The sequence below is a fragment of the Meles meles genome, chromosome 5 (genome assembly GCF_922984935.1).
Source record: "Meles meles chromosome 5, mMelMel3.1 paternal haplotype, whole genome shotgun sequence".
Taxonomy (NCBI): domain Eukaryota; kingdom Metazoa; phylum Chordata; class Mammalia; order Carnivora; family Mustelidae; genus Meles; species Meles meles.
In genome coordinates this window covers 30,390,680-30,409,451 of record NC_060070.1, presented here as the reverse complement: position 1 = coordinate 30,409,451, position 18,772 = coordinate 30,390,680, and the positions used below count along the sequence as shown (strand labels likewise).

The following is an 18,772-nucleotide window of genomic DNA, read 5'->3' as shown; positions in this document are numbered from 1 at the left end:
GTCCTCTTAAATTACACTCATCACCACTTCTTCCTTGATTCTTAAGATTCTTTGGCCACCCTCTCTCATCTCCCTGTCAGCATAAAAGACTTTTTTTTTTTTTCTATCTATTCCTTCAACTCCTACTCTTTTTATTCAGGTGTTAACTTAGATGTCACTTCTGTTGAGTAATTTTCATGAGTACTCTCATTTCAAGTTAGATGATTCTGCTGTATTCTTCCTCAATAATTGCCCTTTCCCCACCAAAATATTATTTGCCATTTTTCATTCATAATTGCCTGTTTAATAAACTTTACCTGTCTTCCTCCATATGTTTTTTATTATAGTATGGGCAGGAAATTTTTCTAATTTACTTTTTATTGTATTACCAATATCTAGAACAATGCTTGATCCATAGAAAGAATTTAATAAACATATGTTTGATGTGGGAGTGAATGAATGTTGTCTTCTTTTCCTCCTCTTATTTCTACAGTCAGCTGTAGTTTTCTGATTCACTTTTCCTAATGAAGTTGGAATTCATTAATTGAATTAATTATTTTATTGTCTTATGCTACTAGCTAATATAATACAGTTATTACCCTATAATATCGTTATGCCAAGTGGTTTAAAAAGTGACTCCCATTATGACACTTCCCTGAAACCAGACTTATCTTTGGAAATTGGCCTTGTTTTTTGATGACCAGGAAAATCACCTGGAAAGATTGATAAAAACGCATGTCCATGAGTCATATCCTCCTCAGGTTGTAAACATCTTCATAGATTACTGTTGTACCTTCCAAAGTTTGGGAATCATTGTCTTATACTGCAATTATACTCTGGTTTATTTGTAAAATAAACCAATTGTAAACTGCAATTATACTCTGGTTTTATTTATAAAAAATATTGCAATTATACTCTGGTTTATTTATAAAAAGTAGTTAAACAATGCATTCCCATGTGTCGGTATATATATATATATATATATATATACATACACTTTTATATATATATATACATATATATACACTTATATATAAGTGTATATATACACTTATATATAAGTGTATATATATACTTTATATACTTTATATATATAGTATATATATATACATATATATATAAAGTGTATATATACTTTATATATAAAGTATATATATATACACTTTTATACATGTTTTGGAGGATTTTATAAGCTCAGTGTTAAACTACTACAGGTGTTATAAATTCAAATATTTGTTTTTGTGTTTGTTTAGCCTGTTAACATCTATATACATTATATACATTTAATCTCTAGACTGAATTGTATTATGTTTAATGGGTGCATTTAATGTCAATCATGTAATATTTATTTTACTATAGTTAGTGAATGTTTAAATTTATAAAACAAAATGAGACAGTTGTAATATACTGTGTAATTTATACAACCATTATTTATAGAATTCTAAGTGGCAAAATTCTAAAATAATCTTTTTTTTTTTTTTTTTTAAAGATTTTATTTATTTATTTGACAGATAGAGATCTCAAGTAGGGAGAGAGGCAGGCAGAGAGAGAGAGAGAGGAGGAAGCAGGCTCCCTGCCAAGCAGAGAGCCCGATGCGGGGCTCGATCCGAGAACTCTGGGATCATGACCTGAGCGAATTGCAGAGGCTTTAACCCACTGAGCCACCCAGGCGCCCCTAAAATAATCTTAAATGAAGTAAATTTTATGGAACAATATTTTAAAAACAAAAGATACTAGGTATATTTGTGAATATACATATTTTTTAAACTGTATGTCTCATTTTAGGATGAAAATACAAAAACTAGTCATGTTAATTTTATTAACTATGTTGCAACATATTGAAGTGTACCATTATATGTATTAGGGTCTATTTATTTAAAAATTGAATGAAAGAATTCCTTGAATTAGATTTTACTCTCTGGAGCATACGTTATTTTAATACACAGATTTTTTACTCATAATAAGATATGTTTTTATTCATGTTATTCCAGTTTCCAAGTAAAGTAACACACACACACACATTCACAAAGAGAAATCTACTGATTAGTTATTTACAAGTATATTCGTCTATTATTATTTGTTCTACTAATATTTATGAAGGTATTTCCTCAGGGAAGATAGAAATCTAGAGAAATACAGAGATGAGATGGAAAGAGGTAAATAAGAAAGAAGAGTTGGAAGAGAAGACAAAAAAATTGTTTAATTTGATCCAAGCTAGAACAGAATTGGATGATCCTCTTTTTCTTATCACACTTTTTTATATATTGGATCTTTTATATGGGTTCTTGAAGGGGTTTAATTACTGAAGTTTGTATGAAAGAATAAATTTGATGATTTGTCTCCATTACTTAAAAATGCCTAACAGTTCCATGACATATTGAACACATATCTACTAATTTGATATATTTTTGAAACACGTACTCAGGAGCTGCTTCCCTAGGAAAATATATTTATTTTACTAATAATGTGTGTGGTTATATTTGTTTCTGAAATTAATGTGATATCTAGCAAATAATACAAAAAAATTTATTTCTTTATTTATGGTTCAGACCACTACATAGAGTTGATTTTATTAAAGAAAGTTATTTTACTCTTACCTACATATCAAATTACTAGCCTGTTACTTATAAATAAAACAAAAAAAGCAACCAGAGTTTCCAACACTGGAGAAAATAACATAAATTACATCTGCTATAAAATACAGTATGAAGCGGTGCTCGCTTCGGCAGCACATATACTAAAATACAGTATGAAGTGGATGAACTAGAATAATTGTCACTGACTTACAACAACCTTTAAGACGTCACAAACCACTATTATTGTAAAACACAAAACAAAACAAAACTCTATGTGCATATGTGAAAATGCGTAGGGAATGTATGGAGGAATAATATTTGTAAGCTATTAACTGTGACAACACTTTGGGAGCAGAATTGGGGTACAGAGGGAGCTATTTTGCTCTATATACTTTTATTTATTTAAATTATTTACATCAACTTATAATCATGTATGTCTTTCATAATTTGTAAAAGAATTTCTTAAAGAATTAGAGAAATGATCATTTTAACAAAAATAACTGTTATGAAGTTATGAAGTAGTTATGAAGTAGGAATTTCAGTGGTCACACCATGAAATACACATATACATGGTCAAGAAAATCAGGCATTGTAGTGAACAAGTTCTATGATTCTATGACCTACTCTGCTTTTTCTCTAATGATTTTTCTCCCCCTTTTTCATTAAAGGTCTCATTCGTTTGCAGGAGCTCATCAAAGCTCCATCAAGGTACAATCTTCGGCTTAAAATCCGTCAACTACCTGCTGATACAAAGGATGCAAAACCGTTACTAAAGGAAATGAAAAGAGGCAAGGAGTTCCATGTAATCTTTGACTGTAGCCATGAAATGGCAGCAGGCATTTTGAAACAGGTACTCTTTAACTTACTTAAATTCTTGGTTTCTTTATTACATTTGCATTTAAAGCAGGGGTTTTTGTTTGCTTGGTCCTTTGGTTTTTGTGGGGGTGGAAGAGTGACCACAAGCCTGGGAGGGGCAGAAGAAAAGGGAGAGAAATCCTGAGAAGCTAGATAGTGGGACCCTGAGACCACGACTGGAGCCAAAATCAGGAGTTGGACCCTTAAGCCACTGAGACACTCAGGCACCCCCCTCTTTTTAAATCGAAGTGTTATTGTCACACAGTTAAAATCTGCAAAAGACGTTGCCTTGATGTAATTTTCTGATTAAAAAGTCTGACATTTGCTTTTAATTAATTGTCTTAAAGGAAAAGTAATGCAAATATTGATGCTCTTCAAAACACATTGTTTGAAGTTCTGAGGTTACTTTCAAATGGCTGCAATGCTATTTGCTATTATATATGTTGGTTATTGAGATAGATATTTCTGTTTTGTACTGAAATGAAGGAATAAACTGAGAGTCAGTGATTGAGCATCTCAACCATTACAATAAACTCATTGAAAGAAGAGAGAAAACATTTGCTATTTAGCTGGTATCTTCTAGGAGATGCCTTATACATTTAATCTTATTTAATCCTGACTGCGACCCCAGGAAGTAGAGACTGTCTTCACTACAGAGATGAAGAAACTGAGTCTTGGAAAGGTTGAGTAACTTGATCACTGACCAGAAGCAAGAAATAGCAGAGGGATTCATATTTCTCCTAGCGATGTGAAGTATTCATTCCAAAATAAAACATCGCCTGACTCAAAAGATAATACTAAATCAATCAAATGAAATAATTCATAGCAGTGAAGTCTTTTAATGTTGCTTCAGCACTATTCTAACCTAACAGCCCACTGCAAAGCAATAATTATTATTCTCCTATATATTACAGATGAGGCAAGACTTGGATGTTGGGGGTTAAATGGCTAGTATGAGCCCATATACTTACTAAGCAGTAAAGCCTAGATTTGGACTCAAGTATTTTGGACCTTGATTTTTAAGCTCTTTTATACATACTGGCTAATATCTTAGTGGTTTGGGATTAGTCAACTGTCCTAAAACCTCTCATGTATAAGATAAAATATCTCTACTAGAGAATTATGTAGATTCAGATGTCAAATTATATCCCATAAAATAAAACTATAAACAGTAAATGCCTGTTATAACATGGTTAGTTTATTAAGCAGATGTTTGTCCAATCTTCCAATGTGAATGTCGGTTTCACTACAGTAAAATCTTTAATTGGATCTGGAAGATTGCTCTAGTGTTATATTTGGGTAGTAAAGCGTATGAAATTTGGGTGTGTTTTTTTGTTTCTTGGGTCTTTTTTGGTAGGGAATAAAGTAGTGCAATAAAGTAAACAGTGAAATCTGGAATAGGGATTTATTTTTCATATATACCAAAACAATTCTTGGTCATATTTAAAATATACAGACTTGGCAAGGAGAGCTTTCCTTTATGCTCAGAGTGAGAAGCACTCTATGATGGATCAGGGCTATGATTTGTCAGGGACAGCGCTTTGGTAGTTTTTTCTAGGCTTCCAGCAAGTATATAAAGGATCAGTTGTATTGTCTCTAGAGTAACTGACTTATTTTGCATATCTGAAATGTTATAGTATCTATCAACTTTAATAATAGAATTGCCATCCTGCCTTCTATTTGATATATGTATTGTTTTATAATCGTTTTCTTATATCATAACCTGCTCTGTTTGCAAAATGAAAACAGAATTAAGATAAATTTAAAATATATACAGGGACACCTGGGAGGCTCAGTCATTTAAGCATCTCCCTTCAGCTCCCGTCTTGATTTCTGGATCCTGGGATGGAGCTCCTTGCTCAGTGGGGAGCCTGCTTCTCCCTCTCCCTCTATGTATGTGCTCTCTCTCAAATAAATAAATAATCTTAAAAAAAATAAAATATATACAGTAGAAAAAGTTAATAATTTTAGCAAGTTTAGTAAATGAAAAACCAGAGCAAATGTAAAGTGACAATATGAGAGTTAAGATGAATTCAAAGTAACATTATTACAAAGAATGCATGTTTTTAAATTCTGTAACACTAACTAACCACATATATGGTGTTTGTTTTTTAATTTACCTGGTCCAGACAGCATTTGTTCCCATTTGGATCTCAGTTATTCTAGAAACCAATGCAAGAAGAAAGCAAATAGCTTCCTTCTTGTAAATTAAATGAAGCAATCCATTTAATAGGACTTTATTTTATGACGTAGGAAATTTTTTCTGAGATTTCTCAATACTGGTTAATGACAGAAGTCCAAAGAAATGGTAAAAGAGATGGAAAACAGGCATAGATGGGCTTTCAGCTTGTCTGGCTTAATCTAAGAACAAATATTAGGAGTATCCAGAAATAAGGATCAGTTTATCAGGTTAGCCTTATTTGTTTCATTGTTTTATTTATTTAAACTAAATCACCTCTTCCTAAATACTGAACAAAAGAGAATTTGAAGTTTTCTTCCCTGAAAACTTTAAAAGTGAGTGAAGCATGGGGCTGGCTCTTTGAGTGCACGAACGGGCATAGATGCCTTAATAACAAAAGATTCCACTTCCACCCAAATTTGTCAAAGATAATTCCCTATGGCAGGCTTAAAATGATCTGCAATTAAACCTCATAGGTCATTCTATCACAGAGTAAAAGTATTAATTAAGACCTGGAAAGTCTAGCTTAGAGACTATATTTTTTATATTTATATATATGTTATATATATAAATATGGGATTATATTTTTTAGATTGAAAAAATATAAAATAGGTGGATATAAACAGAAAGCAACAAGAAGCAAATTAAGTTAAATTTTTAAAAATATGTATAAAGTTCACCTCTTCAGTTGTTAACTTTGAGCAATATAACTTCTTGATATAACCTAAAGGATAAACTGACTGCAAATTATATGCCTAGATGTGTTAATTTGTCACGTGGCATTGTTTACACTAGTTAAATGTTGGAAATTTCTAATAATATTTTGATTTTGGAAAAATGTATCTGTGGTATTTCTTTTCAAGTGGGATAATACAGTACAATCAATTTTTCTGTTGTACACCCAAGTTTCCTATGGTGGCTACTCTCATATTATTTTTACATAGGAAGGTATTAATTTTATTATTATTAATGTGGCTTGAAGTATACATACAGTTCACTTAAAAATGGCAAGACAGGCAAAGGGAACAAGCATCAAAATCCAGGAGATGCAGAGAACCCCCCTCAAAGTCAACAAGAATAGGTCCACACCCCGTCACCTAATAGTAAAATTGACAAGTCTTAGTGACAAAGAGAAAATCCTGAAAGCAGCCCGAGAAAAGAAGTCTGTAACATACAATGGTAAAAATATTAGATTGGCAGCAGACTTATCCACAGAGACCTGGCAGGCCAGGAAGAGCTGGCATGATATATTCAGAGCACTCAACGAGAAAAACATGCAACCAAGAATACTCTATCCAGCTAGGCTATCATTGAAAATAGAAGGAGAGATCAAAATCTTCCAGGACAAACAAAAACTGAAAGAATTTGCAAACACCAAACCAGGTCTCCAGGAAATATTGAAAGGGGTCCTCTAAGCAAAGAGAGAGCCTAAAAGTAGTAGATCAGAAAGGTACAGAGACAATATACAGTAACAGTCACCTTACAAGCTACTAATGGCACTAAATTCATATCTCTCAATAGTTACCCTGAATGTTAATGGGCTAAATGCCCCAATCAAAAGACACAGGGTATCAGAATGGATAAAAAAACAAAACCCATCAGTATGTTGCCTACAAGAAACTCATTTTAGACGCGAAGACACCTCCAGATTGAAAGTGAGGGGGTGGAAAACAATTTACCATGCTAATGGGCATCAGAAGAAAGCTGGGGTGGCAATCCTTATAGCAGATCAATTAGATTTTAAGCCAAAGACTATAATAAGAGATGAGGAAGGACACTATATCCTACTCAAAGGGTCTGTCCAACAAGAAGATCTAACAATTTTAAATATCTATGCCCCTAACATGGGAGCAGCCAACTATATCAACCAATTAATAACAAAATCAAAGAAACACATCAATAATAATACAATAATAGTAGGGGACTTTAACACTCCCCTCACTGAAATGGACAGATCATCCAAGCAAAAGATCAACAAGGAAATAAAGGCCTTAAATGACACACTGGACCAGATGGACATCACAGATATATTCAGAACATTTCATCCCAAAGCAACAGAATACACATTCTTCTCTAGTGCACATGGAACCTTCTCCAGAATAGATCACATCCTGGGTCACAAATCAGGTCTCAACCGGTATCAAAAGATTAGGATTATTCCCTGCATATTTTCAGACCACAATGCTCTGATGCTAGAACTCAATCACAAGACGAAAGCTGGAAAGAACCCAAATACATGGAGACTAAACAGCATCCTTCTAAAGAATGAATGGGCTAACCAGGAAATTAAAGAAGAATTGAAAAAATTCATGGAAACAAATGATAATGAAAACACAACAGTTCAAAATCTGTGGGACACAGCAAAGGCAGTCCTGAGAGGAAAATATATAGCGGTACAAGCCTTTCTCAAGAAACAAGAAAGGTCTCAAGTACACAACCTAACCCTACGCGTAAAGGAGCTGGAGAAAGAACAAGAAAGAAACCCTAAACCCAGCAGGAGAAGAGAAATCATAAAGATCAGAGCAGAAATCAATGAAATAGAAACCAAAAAAACAATAGAAAAAATCAATGAAACTAGGAGCTGGTTCTTTGAAAGAATCAATAGGATTGATAAACCCCTGGCCAGACTCATCAAAAAGAAAAGAGAAAGGACCCAAATCAATAAAATCATGAATGAAAGAGGAGAGATCACAACTAACACCAAAGAAATACAGACAATTATAAGAACATACTATGAGCAACTCTACGCCAACAAATTGGACAATCTGGAAGAAATGGATGCATTCCTAGAGACATATAAACTACCACAACTGAACCAGGAAGAAATAGAAAACCTGAACAGGCCCATAACCAGTAAGGAGATTGAAACAATCATCAAAAATCTCCAAACAAACAAAAGCCCAGGGCCAGATGGCTTCCCAGGGGAATTCTACCAAACATTTAAAGAAGAACTCATTCCTATTCTCCTGAAACTGTTCCAAAAAATAGAAATGGAAGGAAAACTTCCAAACTCATTCTATGAGGCCAGCATCACCTTGATCCCAAAACCAGACAAGGATCCCACCAAAAAAGAGAACTACAGACCAATATCCTTGATGAACACAGACGCAAAAATTCTCGCCAAAATACTAGCCAATAGGATTCAACAGTACATTAAAAGGATTATTCACCACGATCAAGTGGGATTTATTCCAGGGCTGCAGGGTTGGTTCAACATCCGCAAATCAATCAATGTGATAGAACACATTAATAAAAGAAAGAACAAGAACCATATGATACTCTCAATAGATGCTGAAAAAGCATTTGACAAAGTACAGCATCCCTTCCTGATCAAAACTCTTCAAAGTGTAGGGATAGAGGGCACATACCTCAATATTATCAAAGCCATCTATGAAAAACCCACCGCAAATATCATTCTCAATGGAGAAAAACTGAAAGCTTTTCCATTAAGGTCAGGAACACGGCAGGGATGTCCATTATCACCACTGCTATTCAACATAGTATTAGAAGTCCTAGCCTCAGCAATCAGACAACAAAAAGAAATTAAAGGCATCCAAATTGGTAAAGAAGAAGTCAAACTATCACTCTTCGCAGATGATATGATACTATATGTGGAAAACCCAAAAGACTCCACTCCAAAACTGCTAGAACTTGTACAGGAATTCAGTAAAGTGTCAGGATATAAAATCAATGCACAGAAATCAGTTGCATTTCTGTACACCAACAACAAGACTGAAGAAAGAGAAATTAAGGAGTCAATCCCATTCACAATTGTACCCAAAACTATAAGATACCTAGGAATAAACCTAACCAAAGAGACTAAGAATCTATACACAGAAAATTATAAAGTACTCATGAAAGAAATTGAGGAAGACACAAAAAAATGGAAAAATGTTCCATGCTCCTGGATTGGAAGAATAAATATTGTGAAAATGTCTATGCTACCTAAAGCAATCTACACATTTAATGCAATCCCTATCAAAATACCACCCATTTTTTTCAAAGAAATGGAACAAATAATCCTAAAATTTATATGGAACCAGAAAAGACCCCGAATAGCCAAAGGAATATTGAAGAACAAAGCCAAAGTTGGTGGCATCACAATTCCGGACTTCAAGCTCTATTACAAAGCTGTCATCATCAAGACAGCATGGTACTGGCACAAAAACAGACACATAGATCAGTGGAACAGAATAGAGAGCCCAGAAATCGACCCTCAACTCTATGGCCAACTCATCTTCGACAAAGCAGGAAAGAATGTCCAATGGAAAAAAGACAGCCTCTTCAATAAATGGTGCTGGGAAAATTGGACAGCCACATGCAGAAAAATGAAATTGGACCACTTCCTTACACCACACACGAAAATAGACTCCAAATGGATGAAGGACCTCAATGTGAGAAAGGAATCCATCAAAATCCTTGAGGAGAATGCAGGCAGCAACCTCTTCGACCTCAGCCGCAGCAACATCTTCCTAGGAACAACGGCAAAGGCAAGGGAAGCAAGGGCAAAAATGAACTATTGGGATTTCATCAAGATCAAAAGCTTTTGCACAGCAAAGGAAACAGTTAACAAAACCAAAAGACAGCTGACAGAATGGGAGAAGATATTTGCAAACGACATATCAGATAAAGGGCTAGTATCCAAAATCTATAAGGAACTTAGCAAACTCAACACCCAAAGAACAAACAATCCAATCAAGAAATGGGCAGAGGACATGAACAGACATTTCTGCAAAGAAGACATCCAGATGGCCAACAGACACATGAAAAAGTGCTCCACTTCACTCGGCATCAGGGAAATACAAATCAAAACCACAATGAGATATCACCTCACACCAGTCAGAATGGCTAAAATTAACAAGTCAGGAAATGACAGATGCTGGAGAGGATGTGGAGAAAGGGGAACCCTCCTCCACTGTTGGTGGGAATGCAAGCTGGTCCAACCACTCTGGAAAACAGCATGGAGGTTCCTCAAAATGTTGAAAATAGAACTACCCTATGACCCAGCAATTGCACTACTGGGTATTTACCCTAAAGATACAAACATAGTGATCCGAAGGGGCACGTGTACCCGAATGTTTATAGCAGCAATGTCTACAATAGCCAGACTATGGAAAGAACCTAGATGTCCATCAACAGATGAATGGATAAAGAAGATGTGGTATATATACACAATGGAATACTATGCAGCCATCAAAAGAAATGAAATCTTGGCATTTGCGACGACGTGGATGGAACTAGAGCGTATCATGCTTAGTGAAATAAGTCAATCGGAGAAAGACAACTATCATATGATCTCCCTGATATGAGGACATGGAGAAGCAACATGGGGGGGTAGGGGGATAGGAGAAGAATAAATGAAACAAGATGGGATTGGGAGGGAGACAAACCATAAATGACTCTTAATCTCACAAAACAAACTGGGGGTTGCTGGGGGGAGGTGGGATTGGGAGAGGGGGAGCGGGCTATGGACATTGGGGAGGGGAGGCGAACCATAAGAGACTATGGACTCTGAAAAACAACCTGAGGGTTTTGAAGGATCAGGGGTGGGAGGTTGGGGGAACAGGTGGTGGGTAATGGGGAGGGCACGTTTTGCATGGAGCACTGGGTGTTGTGCAAAAAGAATGAATACTGTTACGCTGAAAAAATAAATAAAATGGAAAAAAAAATGGCAAGACATTATGTTGTCTTGAGAGGACATAATGGCAAGACATAAATGTTATAGTTTAAAAAACATCCAGAACAAGTTAGCCGTGTCTAAATTTGGCTCCTCACCAGATTAGATGGGGGCCCCATATGTGGGGCAACAGTTGGTTAAAAGCCAGTGACCTGGGGGGGGCAGTGAAAATAATTCACCTAAGCCAGAACAAAGAAGATAGAAGTTTATCGAATACACCTCAAAGGAGAGGTAGGCAGGACAGCAAAAGAGAGGCTGTCTTCTATGAGGCAGTAGGTAGAAGCTGTTTTTAAAGAGGGAAGGTGAGGAGGTACAGTGATACATGGAATTTTCTCCTTTTTGGTAACTGGGCCTAGTTGTAGATAGCCCCTTAATCAGTTGGGGACTATGGATATCTTGAGGTGAGTTGCCTGTCAGGCATATCCATATTCATTCTGGTGATCATCTCTGTGGGCACCTTTGCCTTGATCAAGTTTGCATTGTTCAAGCCTATTGTCTAAATTCCACAAAGTTCTTTTTTTAATTGTCCTGAAAATTATTTATTTATCTTTCAAGAGAGTATCCCTGTTGTCCATTTTTGTTAATGTTACAGTGTAAGTACTCAATTAAAAATAACTATCCTTTTCTATTTAGATCACACATCATAGTCCATAATTGATTCTTGTTTTCAAAATCAAAGGCTGAAGGAGGGTCAATGAAAAGCATAAGCAGCCCTTAGTTATCCCCTACAGATTTCTCCTCAAGGTGATGGAGTGCAGAATACCCAGTCAGAAGCAAACCACTCTCCCTACCACCATCTCCTTAACCCCTGCTATCTCCATCTCTAGAACACAATTTTCAACATTGGATTGAGATACTTGAAGTTTTCAAACTATCAAAGAAAAAAACAGTCCAAAATTTTTAGATTATATAGATCCTACAATGAAGCTACATCTTTGGGAATGTAAAATACCCTGACGTGGGGCTCAATCCCAGGACTCTGGGATCATGACCTCAGATGAAGGCATAAGCTTAATCATCTGAGCCACCCAGGTGCCCCTAAAATATGCCATTTTATAAAATGGCATATTATACCCAAACTTCAAGAGTTAGAGATGTAGAGTTTATGTTTACTCACTATCTCAATTGGTTAGCCAATTTATTCATTCTTATTTTGTCTTACTTTCCTACCTATAAAATAAGTGTAGTAATAGGACCTACCTCATAAGGTGTTTTTTTTAAGATTTTTTTTAAATTTATTTTTTAAATTTTTATTTGACAGACAGAGATCACAAGTAGGCAGAGAGGCAGGCAGAGAGAGAGGAGGAAGCAGGCTCCTGGCCGAGCAGAGAGCTCGATGTGGGGCTCAATCCCAGGACCCTGGGACCATGACCTGAGCAGAAGGCAGAGGCTTTAACCCACTGAGCCACCCAAGCGCCCCCCTCATAAGGTTTTTAATGAAACTATTGGGAAGCAAGAATTCCTTCCCCTTCAAGGGTCTTTCTAGCTGGACTAAGAATCAAATGGACAGGAGAGAGATTAATAGGAAAAAAGCAAATTTAATAGCATACATATAGGGTATCTACATGGACATGGAAATTCCAAGACAGTCTGGCAAAATGAGTTACATGAGTCATGATGAAATAAGGAGAAGGGGGACTTCAGAGGAAAGGAATCCAATTCACAGGGTGTAAGAAAAGCAGATGTTTGGTAATTAGCTGTTTGTCTTGCCATACTGATGGACCACTCAGTTAAAATTTATCTCTGCTAATAACCCTTATTATGGGAAAGATCCCCAATTTAGATTTTTCAAAGTAGTTAAGGGAGGGGCAAAAGTTTCTCTTGAGCCCACAGGATATCCATTGCCTTCAGCTTGGAATAATGTTCATGCTAAAATGACCCATCTTGTGTCTGCTTGCCTTCAGGCTCTACAAGGCTTAAACTGACTAATATACAATGCGCTTAGAATAGTACTAAACACATTTTAGGCATTATATGTTAATTATAGTTGTGGATTTGAATTACTGTTTCTTTCAATTATCTTCAATTTTTTAAATCTATATCTATATACTTGTTGAGTCGATAAAAACTATTGACAAGGATAATGCTGAGCTGTCATTGCACAGTTCTGGAGTTGAGAAACCTTTGATACATATCCATCAGGAACAATGAATACCTTTACAAAGATTATCTTATAAACCTAAGAGAAATTTTCTCTCATTTCAGTTAAGATTCAGATTTCATCAGAGCATTATTGGCTCACACAATCTCTGTCCATTCAGGAAATATGATTTGATAATTTGGTTCCTAGGTGTTGCGCACAAAATTCCACTGTGTGTGTCAGGCAGGGGAATTCACCAATGAAGACCAAATATGTACTCTTATTATAAATTGCAGTATCACAATCTCTAAATTCGGTTCACCTGCTTAATTCTTCGCTGCTGCCTTTCATTAACAAATGTTCCTCCCTTTTAATAAATGTATTTTATTTTTCCGAAGTCTTCACGAATATCTATTCTTTCTTAACTGAACAACTTGCTTCTAGATATGCAAATTTTATTTTAGCTAATTGGTTAATACCTACCTGTGAGTATAGAATACATGGTGTAGAGCTGGGGCAGCTATTTAGCAAACGAATTCATGTAGTTAGTATTTTATGGAAGAGTATTAGGTGCACCTGAGAATACTTGTTTCCTACTAAGAGCTCTTCATTCAGCTCAAAAACGCATCATTTTTCAATCATCATCACCAACTACTGTTCATTGATAAACAGCTATTTCAAAAGTGTTCTAATTTTCAGAAGAAAAATTGACAGTTCAGTGACTGCAAGTTCTAATCCCAAAGTCCTTATTTTAAGATCGATTGTTGAAAATTGACGAGGACTGTAGAAGTATGAAATAAAACAGTAATTTGCAATTGGTGTATTAGTAAAAGTAAAAAAAACATTTCTTTGTACTTTTTTTTTTTTAAAGATTTATTTTTTTTGACAGATAGAGATTACAAGTAGGCAGAGAGGCAGGCAGAGAGAGAGAGAGGAGGAAGCAGGCTCCCAGCCAAGCAGAGAGCCCGATGCGGGGCTCGATCCCAGGACCCTGGGATCATGACCTGAGCCAAAGGCAGAGGCTTTAATCCGCTGAGCCACCCAGGCGCCCCTCTTTGTACTTTTTGAATAACAGTGGTGATTTACAGTTGCTTCATCAATGCTAAGGGAAGTCTCTAAAGTGCTAAAAAAAAATTCCTACTGGCATTGTACTTTATAGCATTTTCTCCCCCTAATTGAGTAATAGTTATCATCAAAATAAAGTGGTGTTCCTCTTTAGGGTATTTGTAGTGGAGACATTACAAATATAATCACCTAAGATGTGCTAATTTCAGGTTTGTGTCAATTTTAATGCCTCCTTTTAGTAAAGCCATAAGCTTTACATTGCAAACTTTCAACTAATAGCTTTTCTATCAAGAGAATTGGTTCAGAAATTCCTTCAGTAACCACTAATCTTCCTTAACTATGGGGAAAAGATTTAGTTTGACCTGTTTTAATGTAAACTGAATATTATACCCAGATTCTTCATTACATCCTACTATTTTGTTATTGACATATTTCATATGATGTGTACCTTAAATATTATTATTATTATTTTTTTTTTACTTCCTAGGCTTTAGCTATGGGAATGATGACAGAATACTATCATTATATCTTTACCACTCTGGTAAGTAACTTATTAAAGCATAAAGTTAATGCTTTAAATTTTATTATTACAACTTTTCAGTATGGAAAATGGGCTTTTGAGTGAGAAATGATGATTAGCACCTTTGTAGTTATCATTTATTTTATTTTGATAGAACTCAGGAGGAATTGATCCTCATGGGGAATAATTTTTGGTGGAAAGCTGATGATTTTGAAATAATATTATTTCAGATTTCAATTCAAAATATCATATCTTATTTATATATTGCTTTAGAGAACTTTCAGAACATAATAGATTTTAAAATTAGTTTGCTGAAAAAAATCAGTGTTTTTTTAAAAATGCACGCATTTTTCTATTGTTATTTTGCTTCTGTTTACTTTACAAAAAGTAGATTCATTGAAACCATTCTTTTAGTACACTACATTTTCTATCCTATTTTTGCTTATGTTTAGTCGGATTTTTAAATGTCAGTCTTACTGAATTTACTATTAGCAAATTGAATGTTACCTTTATCTTTTATTTTTACATATTCACCACACAGTTTTTTTCTTAAATTTGCATGAAAATATGACCTTACCCTTCTGTCAAACTTACTTACCCTTGGTTCTATTTCTTTACTAATATAGTATCCCGATTTTCTTCTTCTGTGAAATGACTGTCTCTGTCACTTTTTTCCCGCTGTAAGGGTAGAAAATTTGTCCTTCTTCCCTTCTAGGTTCTTTGACTGGTCTAATGATTAAATTGACATAAAACAGATTAATGGGAGGAAAAAAACAAATTTAATTTCATATGTAAGGAACCCCAAAGATATGAGACCAAGGTCAGGTCAGGTAATTGAGTTAAGGAATAGAATGAGGGCCTGTGGCTTCAAGGGAGAGGAGGGTAATTCACAGACCGATAAGAAGCAGATATTTGGTAATTAGAAGTTTGCCCTGCCATGCAGAAAGATCTTTCAGATAAAAATTTAACTCTAGTAATAGCTTTTTTTTTATGATACCGGCCCCCTATATAAATTCTTTCAGGTAGTTAAGGCAACATAAAAGTTTTTCCTGAGTCTACTGGGTCTTGATTGCCTTCCGATCAGTAATCCACATGCCAAAGTGCCATATTTGGGAGTGGCATTTTATATTTCCCTTTATTGCCTGTTACCTCAAGTGTGAGAGTTACCTCCAAGTTTGAGCCTTTATTCTATTTTTCTTTTTCCTCTTCTGTATTTTCTTCAGAACCGGTATGTATTTAGAACTTCAGTTATTACCTTTGTTGAAATGAAATCTAAATTTCCCTTTGTAATATTTCTGAGTTGTTATTTACTGTTACATTACAGAACAAGTCTAACTGTTGTCACATTAATTTCAAATTATTTGAACCTCTAAATCAGCCCCTCTTCTGACTTCCTTCAAAGCCTCCATTCTCTGACTCCGACATCATCACCAAAATCTGACTGTTTTTTTCCTCCATACTGTCTCTAGCATGCATCTCCATTCCCACAATGACCAGTCTAACCAATGCTTACTGTTAACTCAGAGGTATTCAGATTGGTCTCCTTGATTTTAGGAGTCTTGAAGCTACTAAAATGTATTTGATTACAATAGCTTCCTGGAACACTCTCCTCCAACAGAGATTCTTCACAGGGTAGTTTATATTTTACTGGTAAATACTGTGGTTCACTCTAATAGGGGTATTACTTCCCACCAGGTGACTTTTTGCAGCCCATAAGAAACTTAGTGATAGGCTGGAGGGGAGGGATTGGAAAACTTTACTTATCAGCAAATTATTTGTCAATACAGTTACAACTTAGTTTCACCATAATCACAAGATTTTAGAGGAATCAAAAGTATCTCTTAATAAAGAAAAAGAAATTTTTAAAAAAGTAAGATATATAGAACTCATTAACCCATAATTGAAGGCAATTTTTTTAGTTTGATTTTAACCTAACTTTCTTATTTTCTTTTGTTGCTATTCTCCTTCATCAATCCTCTTTTATAGAAAAACTGATCTAGATCAGTCTCCTGAATAGGTTTTATGTTTTCAAATTTTTGTCCCTTTACTGACACTTTGAATGACATCCTTTTTTCTTTTGCCTATCAAAAGCCTGGTCATTCTTTAATGGGAGCTTAGATCCCATCTGCTCTATGAAGTTATTCTTGACTACAAAAACTGAAAGTTTTTTGTCTTGCTTTTGACTCCTTGCACTTACCACATCTACTCTTTCACCCCTTAGGGTGTGTGAGCATGTGTCTCTTTGGCTGGATTGCTAATATTGAAAATAAAAACCTAAAAATTCCTTATATTTTTTCACAGCACAGAGCATAGTTCAGACCAATATCATCTGCTCTTCCCTGAATTTATTTCTATTTTGTAGCCTATGTCACTGTATAACTCCAAAACAAGCTTCACAGGACCAACAGCATTACTGTTGCTCTGGTTCCTAGTATTATCTATAAGACCTAAGATTAGTTAATGCCAACTTGAAAGAGGGCAGGGGTCCCACATGTTGCATGTTCTTATGGGGACATTCAACTCTTCTGAATGCTATGGCCTCCTCTCTCCTGGGAAAACCAAAAGTTAAAGTATTCACTACAGCCTGGAACCAATAACCAAAATCTAAAGGTTCCCTATGGTGAACTGGTTGGGTAAGGTAAAAACAAACAAACAAACAAACAAACAAAAAAACAACAACAAAAAACCTCACAAAGGAACTGCAAAGTTTCCACAACCAAAAAAGCCGGTTTTGTTACCCTCAGCTTTAATATAATTTTCATTAGTTAGAAGCCATATTTCATGAACTGTTTCTTTAAAAAAAAAGATAAGACAAAATAAAAAAATAATAAGTGCCAGTAACCAGTCAAGGAAGCAGGGCATACAAAAAAAAAATTCTAGTCAGTTAAAAAAAGATAGTACATAAAATTTAAGGGCAATCTATCCTAAATATGGAGAAGAAAGCTTATGTAAATCTTAACTGTAGGTTGCAGAAAAACCTGTCATTTCATTGGTAGAATTAGAATATGATATATACATACATATTTATTTAGAATATGCATGTTTGCATTAGAAAAGCATGAAAATAGTCAATTTGTATCTTGGTGATTTGTGATGTTTAATGTCATTTGAGAAACAATCATGTTAACTATCTAAGGGAAGTAAGAATAATTGACTATTTTAATTTTACATTTGTGTGAATATACTCTATTGATGCTAACACAAAGAAATTTATCTTTCAGGATCTCTTTGCTCTTGATGTAGAGCCCTATCGATACAGTGGTGTTAACATGACAGGGTTCAGAATATTAAATACAGAAAACACACAAGTCTCCTCCATCATTGAAAAGTGGTCAATGGAACGGTTGCAGGCACCACCGAAGCCCGATTCAGGTTTGCTGGATGGATTTATGACGGTATGAATTCCCACTTCCAGATTAGTTTGTGTATTTCTAAGTAATTTTGCACAAATTATTTAATCTGCTGGATAAAAACTTGGGTTTAACTGTTTGACATTATAGGCATGTTCTCAGAACTAATATCTATTAGTTCTGATAATCCTATTAATGATTTCCTACGTTAATTTTATGTGACAAATTTGTACTTTTATTCAAGTATCTCAAAAGACATTACAGCTATTGTTAGAATACTACAATGTGGGGATTTCTCTAAGTTTAATGAGTGCCATATATAGGATAAATTAAAGACTGAGAAGAAGATGTTAACCTGATAGTTATACTGTTGATCTTAACTACCAATACATGATTATTCTTCATCATGTTGGTTTGTGATGTCATATGAATGACCTACATCATACAAAAATCTCCTTTGAGTTAGTCACTCTTTAAGGCTTAAGACTAAC

At 34.9% G+C, this 18,772-nt stretch overlaps 1 protein-coding gene across 5 annotated transcripts in view; it reads left to right on the top strand.

Annotated features, from left to right (window-relative positions):
- GRIK2 (glutamate ionotropic receptor kainate type subunit 2) overlaps positions 1 to 18,772 on the top strand; it is a 657,055-nt gene that overhangs the window by 287,799 nt on the left and 350,484 nt on the right. For all 5 annotated transcript variants that reach the window (XM_046006541.1, XM_046006542.1, XM_046006543.1 and 2 more), the window contains exons 5-7: positions 3,224 to 3,405; positions 14,899 to 14,952; positions 18,153 to 18,326. In XM_046006541.1, the coding sequence (XP_045862497.1) occupies positions 3,224 to 3,405; positions 14,899 to 14,952; positions 18,153 to 18,326 (410 nt within the window). The remainder of the gene's footprint in view (positions 1 to 3,223; positions 3,406 to 14,898; positions 14,953 to 18,152; positions 18,327 to 18,772) is intronic.